Here is a 7,500-nt window from a genome sequence, read left to right as displayed (position 1 = left end):
CCTGGATGGGAGAGAAACGTGCTCTGGATTATTGGCATTTCTTTAAACCAATCACAATCATCGTGGGCGGTGCTAAGCTCCGGACGGAGCCACGGTGCCGCTGCTAAAAAGTCTCAGGAAGGAACTTGTTTTAGTGGAACATGTGTACGTTCAAAAGTAGTTTTAGTCGTGCAACAGTCTCCGTCCAGAGACACGGGACCTGTTGGTCCATTAGATATATAGTCTATGGTGATATCAGGTCTCGCCATGTAACGAATTGCTTCACGCCACTGCACACATACGCCCATTCAGGAACCGTCTAGCAAGGTAGTGATGGAGTTTTTCACACTATCGTCATGGCTGAGCCGCCCAAAAAAAACCAGAAAGCTAAGAAAGCATTTTCAGAGGAACAGAGAAAGAGGAAACGGCAGACTGACCGAGAGGAGTCAGACACGAGTCAACATAGGAGCTGTGGGGGGGGGGGGCTCTATAGAGAAATCTGCCAGCAAAAACCGAGAAAACAGCCAAGAAATGGCCAAAACTGCATAACGGCCCTTTAACGATGTTACATCAAATGTTGTCTCACACCAAACTCCAGCTAAAATATGGCTGTTTTACGTTGTTATGTTAAATGTTGTCTCACACCAAAGTCCAGCTAAAATATGGCGGTTTGGCGTTGTTACGTCAACTGTTGTCTCACACCAAACTCCAGCTAAAATACGGCTGTTTGACGTTACGTCAAATGTTGTCTCACACCAAACTCCAGCTAAAATACGGCTGTTTGACGTTACGTCAAATGTTGTCTCACACCAAACTCCAGCTAAAATACGGCTGTTTGACGTTGTTACGTCAACTGTTGTCTCACACCAAACTCCAGCTAAAATCTGACGGGTTTAACGTTACGTCGAATGTTGTGTCGTCATCGGCAGCAGCTGGCCGACAAGCTAACGCTACTAGCAAACGAGCTAACGGCATCAGAAACATGTTATTAAAGCTACAAACGAAAGACTCTGATGTTAATTAAATGTGGGGTGGGAAAGGGAAGTCCGTTACCTTGGTAATTCGTTTTAAAGCCATTGTGTCTGCGTGAAGGGACCGGCTGTCGAGGTGGAGGAGGTGGAGGAGGAGGGCAGGCCAGCTAGGTGATGCTAACTAACTAGCATCTAGGACTCTGCTAGCTTTTGTAGTTTCAGGCGCTAAGCTAAGTTAGCTGTTATATACACATACGCTGTTTAAACTACAACTGTTTTGTTGAATCTCGTCTTTTTTTCACGAACTTATGGCTCTCAAGTCTGGAGAATCTCCAGCACGTCAGCCCTGACTTTAGGCTGACACACGAATAACGAACCGGAGAGACCGCAGCAGCTCAAAATGTCTTCCGTTCACACAGAGAGCTGAAAACCGTTGGCAGGAGGTCTCACTCTGACGCTGTTTCACGGAACCAGAGCGACTGTCACAGAACCGTTAGGAGGTCTCACTCTGACGCCGTTTCACGGCACCACAGCAACGGTCAAAGAACCGTTAGGAGGTCTCACTCTGACGCCGTTTCACGGCACCAGAGCAACGGTCACAGAACCGTTAGGAGGTCTCACTCTGACGCCGTTTCGAGGCACTAGAGCAACGGTCACAGAACCGTTAGGAGGTCTCACTCTGACGCCGTTTCACGGTAACAGTACCGTTGGGAGGTCTCACTCTGACGCCGTTTCACGGTAACAGTACCGTTAGGAGGTCTCACTCTGACGCCGTTTCACGGCACTAGAGCAACGGTCACAGAACCGTTGGGAGGTCTCACTCTGACGCCGTTTCGAGGCACTAGAGCAACGGTCACAGAACCGTTAGGACTCCTAACGGTTCTGTGACCGTTGCTCTGGTGCCTTGAAACAGCGTCACCAGACTAACGGTCACAGAACCGACCAATGGAGTAAGCTTCTCCTCACAACCCGAACCTCCTATGGTGCCATTTTGATGCTACCAAGCCATCACCTCCCGTTAGCATCCCATTGACTGCCATTCATTTTGACGTCACTTTGACAGAGAATAACTTTACATCTGAAGAGTTTAAAGACTCTATTTGTCCATTGTTTATTTCTAAAGAAACACGACAATGTATAAAAGGCTCCATTACCTTGTAGCTCACGTTATGGCTCCGTAGCAGACGTTTTTATAAAAATAGGCTAACGATTGGGTCATAACCACGAGACTTACTGTCTCATAGTAGAGGAATTACCGTATAGTACAGGAGAAGCTCTCAGGCAGTTTGGACTTCCATTAGCTGTTTAAGTTGAATTACTAATGTTAACTATCATTTTAGTGATCAATAATTAGCCTGTGTCTATGTTATCTCCTTACATATACCTACGCTCTCCGTCTCTGCTAGATTGGGAATGATTGAGATTTCTCTTGGCACAGCTACCAGAAGACTTCCAACTTTCAGACAGGTTGCTCACGTCACATCTACGTCTTCAAGCTCAGTTGGAGGCTGCTCAGTAACGCTCAGCCATCACCGGGAAAGAGACTTCACTGGTCTTCGTCCAGAGACACGGGACCTGGTGCTCCATTATATACTGTCTATGGCAGGGGTTTTCAAATTGGGTGAATGTGAGCCTCCCTTTAGAGTAGGTAAGGACAGCCGAGCCCCCCCTTCCCCAAAATCCCGTCCGCCTGCCCTAACCCACACACGCCTCTGCAGTAAATGCCATCTTTTGTGTGTCCCAGACAATGATAAGTTTCAATAACAACTGATAAAATGTAAATATTTTTTTATATTGTATTTGAAGACATTTTATTTCCACAACTTTTTAAAAAGTGCATTCATAAACGATTCTTTGCAACAGCAAATCATTTCTAACTTCATGCAGGCCTAATTGAGGCTACTTTTAAAATCACTGAACATCAGTGGGCCGATCCACAAGTCAACAAAACATGCTTAACATGTGTTATGATGAACATTTTGAGCATTAAACACTTCATTTCCTGCATTCTGGTGAATTTTTATGCACCTATTTCTTCCTTTTTCTGAATCAATTTATGCTGGAAATATCTTTATGTAAAGGGAAACATAGATTACAATCAAAATCTAAAAACATAATGGAATATTTAGCAGTAAGGCTCTCAGGCATTCTGTATTGCTTTATCTATTTATTCTCCTGTAGATCAACTTTTCTAATTATATCTGAGTCAGCACACATGTAGCCTCTAGAGGCATCATTTACTCCTCCCTCCTCTTTTGCTTCTTTTGTTGGGGAAGTAACCTCCTTAAATGTGCATATGACAATTATTTACCTCAATGATACATTATTCATTTTAATTTATTAATAAACTCCTGGACTGTAATATTTCAGGTGTTTGAGCAAGATTTCTGCTCATGTCCAAAACTTTGTGCACATTCACATTCAAATATATCTCATCCCATCTGTGTTCTCTGAGATTTGGAGGAGTCGTGATATTTTGAGAAAAGTTATAATAGGCTATTACAAGAATACAGTCACTATATTTCAGAAAATAATCTACCTGCACCGTAGCCTGCTGTGCATTACGTGATATCTCTGCTGATACGGTAGATCTCAGACCTCCTGACAGACTCAGAGCCCCGTTTGGGTCTCTGGTCTCTGAATGAGACAAAGTTTAGGGAAGTGGCTGAACGCTGCTCTACATCGGAGGTGGAAACCTGAAACTACTGCAGAAATACACGGAGCACAAACAGGACACATCTACCGCAGCATGTCGACAGCAGAGCGCATCCATAAACCTGAACCTGCCCTGCTTTTTACAGCGAGAGTGGACACTAAGCGACGTCCGGTTTCATATTTGTCAGTCAACTTTTCAAAATACATTCAGGCTGAAGCCCCGGCAAAATCAGCTGGTGCCGCGTCTGTCAGCGGAAACAATGAGGCCACGCTTTTGATGCGCAGAGGTGTTAGATGCGGGGCTGCACTGCAGAGAGAAATAAACGCAAGTCGTCCTCCACCTGCAGCCTTGATCTGTATTTGTTTTTAATCAGGGTCAGTGCGGAAAACCCACACTCACACAAGTAGGTGGAGGTGAAGGGGATCAGGACTTTCATAGCCTTAGTGGAGATCTGGGGGAACTCGCTCTCCACAGACAACCGTAACGCGTGATGGACATTTCTCCCGGTCTCTGTCCCACCGCAGCAGAGGAGCAGCCTCGGACCCCGACCAGGTGAAACCTAACTTTAACTCAGGATCATATGTCCTTTCCTCATATTCCTGTCTCCTCCCTTAATGCTGACTTCTGTTGACTTGGGACAAGGAAACGATGCACTTTAAAGCTAATACACGCGCGCACAATTACAGATATCAATAGAGCTGCATACAGTTATTTTTTTCTTCACGTGTCGCGCCTCCCCTGTAGCTCTTTGGCGCCCCCCAGGGGAGGCGCGCCTCACCTATTGAGAACCCCTGGTCTATGGGACCGATAGGAGGAGGTCTCACTCTGACGCTGTTTCGCGGCACCAGAGCAACGGTCAGAGAACAGTTAGCAGAGGACTTTTTTTCCAATTTAAAATGTATCTAGAGTTAAAATTATCCTAAATAACTGTACATATTTCTATACATTTTTCTTCCTATTTTTTTTTCTTCCTTTAGTGTGACTTTTATATAATTAGTTCTATCATATCGCCTATTTTATTGTTTTATTCTAATTTTAACATTTACATTTTTTTTTTTTTTTTAATAGCACCGGAAAACGCAGGAAAAACAGCAGCAAAAAATATTTAAATCTTCTCTTTAATCATATACTGTTATTTTATTTTTTACTGTACATTTTCTTTCATTCATTTTTTTATTTAAATTTTTTTTTAAATTAGTTTAGATTTTTTTCCCCTAATCACTAATGTCTCTCCTTTATTCCATTTACCTTTATTTTTATTTATTTCTTTACTGTAAATTGTATTTTTATTTAAATTTTCCATTATTTTATTTTACTTTTTTTTAAATCCTTTGAAGTCATGTTTTACTTACATTTCTATTTTTATTAATCACTAATGTATTTCTCTTTTATTTCATTTCCCTTAATTCCTTTTGTGTACTTTATTTAAAATTATTATATATAATAAAAAAAATAAAATAAGTATTTAAATATTTAAATTACAACAAAACAAAAGGCAACATGACAGAACAAAGCATATACAAGTCACACTAAAGGTAGAAAAAAAAAACTATATAAAATATACAGAAACGTGTAATATGAGTATTTTTAGGAGAAAATCTGATACATTCTGAATTAAAAAATATGCAGAGTAGAAGTACCGGCTGCACGTTCTTTCAAAGCATACTGAACAAAAATAGATTAATTTAAATAATTAACAAATAAAGTAGTTCAGTTGCAGTTATAAATAACCAAACGTTACAAGTGTTTATTTATATAAAAACAACTTTATTTAAAAAATACATCCTATAAAAAGATGGTGTAGAACTGTACAGTGCAGGGCCAAGATATAAATATCAGAGAGAAGCTTTATTGGTTTCACACGGAGAGAAAAAGACTACAACTCCTCACAGCTCTGGACTTCCTTTCCCACAATGCTTTGCATTATGTGACAAAGCTTGGCTGAAGCGTGAGATATGGTTCTGCGGAGGCTCCTCGCAGAGCGTTCACCGTAAGAGGCCTGAAGTTTATACTTGTGCGTTGGTGTGTGCGTCGATCTCTTTAAGAGAATAGCAGGGCCGGCACGTGTGCGTGTATATACAGTATGTGTGAGTGTCTGTGTGTGTGTGCATGTGTGCATGCGTGCATGTGGCTGTGTGTGTGTGGAGTGAGTGTGTATCTGTGTGGAAGGAGTGTCTGTGTGTGTGTGTGTGTGGAGTGTGTGTTTGTCTGTGTGTATGTGTCTGTGTGTGTGCGTGTTTGTCTGTGCGCGTTTGTGTGTGTGTGTGTGTGCATGCGTGCATGTGTGTGTGGCTGTGTGTGTGTGTGGAGTGAATGTGTGTCTGTGTGGAATGAGTGTGTATGTGTGTGTGTGTGGAGTGAGCGAGTGTGTGGAGTGTGTGTTTGTCTGTGTGTATGTGTCTGTGTGTGTTTGTCTGTGCGCGTGTTTGTGTGCGTGTGTGTGTGTATATGTCTGTGTCTGCATCGTGTGTGCGTGTGTGTGTGTATGTGTGCATGTGCCTGTGTGTGGAGTGTGTTTGTGTGCGTGCGTGCATCGTGCGTGTGTGCCTGCATCGTGCGTGTGTGTCTGCATCGTGTGTGTGTGTGTTTGTCTGTGCGCGTGTGCCTGTGTGTGTGTGTGTGTGTGTGTCTCCCCTCTTCTTTCTGACCACGGTGTGATATCTATATCAGGAGAAGTTAACCCTCTCCTTGATTTCACGTTGTTTACGGAGAAGGAGAACCAGGAAATGAGTCGGGGGGGGGGGGGAATGCAACGCTGCCACGCCACGGCCGAGCATCGGCGCGACGTGTAGATCAATTTTCCGAGAGATGACGTCAGGCTACGGCGTAGGGTCGGTGTCTCCACGTACCTACAGTACGTGGCCACGGCCGTAGATTTAACACAGAAGCATAAATCACACTTCAGTCTTTGTGCTAAAATACATGAATCGTATTATCTCATCAGAGGAAGACAGAACAGACCGAAGATACAGGAAAAACATGTTGTTTTATTAATCAGTTCATTAAAGGAGAATTCCGGTCGATTTCAACACGTAGCTCTGTTGTTTGTAAATTTGGAGGGCTGTCAGTAGAGAGAAAAACTAAACCAGGGGTCTCAAACTCCATTTACCTGGGGGCCGCTCGAGGTAGAGTGTGGGTCAGGCTGGGCCGCGTCAAGTATTCAACAAAAGTATTCTTTGTTTGCTTTCTTACATAAATCTTGTTGCCTCAATAGACATTTTTTAAGATTGGCGACCCGGTTCTTTCTCTCCTCTCCCTGGTATGTTGTATACTCCTCAGCATGTCTAGTTGAGTAATGACGTCTGATGTCATATTCCTTGTACACCGCAACTTTCTCTGTGCGTATGAGACATGTAGAGGTGCTCCTGTGCTCGATAACAAAATATTCCGTCTCCCACTTTCACTGAAATTGCCTGTGCTCGTCGCCAACCTTTCTCTTCCCGTCCACGTTTTGAGAGAGACGTGACTGAAACTGGGTGATGGCAGATATTTTCTGTCACTCTGGAACACGTTTCAACCAAGTGACTTAACGTTGATACAACCGTTGACAACAAACGCCGCAGTCACGAGACTAGCTGTGGTAGCCGGTAGGTGATAAAAAAAATAAAATAAAAGCGTGGCAAGCGGCACACGCAACGACTCAGCAAAAAGGTGCGTTTCAGAACAACGCGCGGGCCGCACTGAAACTAAACTTTGATGTCAAGTAGGGGGGCCACAAAATATCAGCCCGCGGGCCTCAATTGGCCCCCGGGCCGCGAGTTTGAGACCCCTGAACGAAACCAATCGGTGCTGCCTACACCGTGTTATCCTCCTGCTAGCGTTAACACCCAACAGGCTTAAACAGGGCAGGTTTTAAACCTGTTTTAAGCCTCATAGCACCTTCCCTCCTCCCTC

At 43.5% G+C, this 7,500-nt stretch overlaps 1 protein-coding gene and 1 long non-coding RNA gene across 4 annotated transcripts in view; one reads left to right on the top strand and one right to left on the bottom strand.

Annotated features, from left to right (window-relative positions):
- The window catches only part of LOC116058052 (ubiquitin-conjugating enzyme E2-17 kDa-like), a 23,361-nt gene extending 22,006 nt beyond the window's left edge, over positions 1 to 1,355 (bottom strand). For 2 of the 3 annotated variants that reach the window (XM_031310658.2, XM_031310659.2), the window contains exon 1: positions 1,033 to 1,355. In XM_031310658.2, coding sequence (XP_031166518.1) covers positions 1,033 to 1,056 — 24 coding nt within the window. In that variant the 5' untranslated portion in view covers positions 1,057 to 1,355. The remainder of the gene's footprint in view (positions 1 to 1,032) is intronic. The other variant, XM_031310660.2, reaches the window with a different exon arrangement.
- A 179-nt stretch (positions 1,356 to 1,534) lies between these two features.
- On the top strand, positions 1,535 to 4,460 carry LOC118496163. The gene is made up of 3 exons (XR_004898649.1): positions 1,535 to 1,621; positions 1,705 to 1,764; positions 4,421 to 4,460. It is a non-coding gene; the product is annotated as an uncharacterized LOC118496163 (long non-coding RNA).
- The last annotated feature ends 3,040 nt before the right edge of the window (positions 4,461 to 7,500 follow it).

Source organism: Sander lucioperca, chromosome 1 (genome assembly GCF_008315115.2).
Source record: "Sander lucioperca isolate FBNREF2018 chromosome 1, SLUC_FBN_1.2, whole genome shotgun sequence".
Classification (NCBI taxonomy): Eukaryota; Metazoa; Chordata; class Actinopteri; order Perciformes; family Percidae; genus Sander; species Sander lucioperca.
Note: the sequence above shows the minus strand (reverse complement) of the source record. Positions and strands in the feature narration are given on the sequence as shown.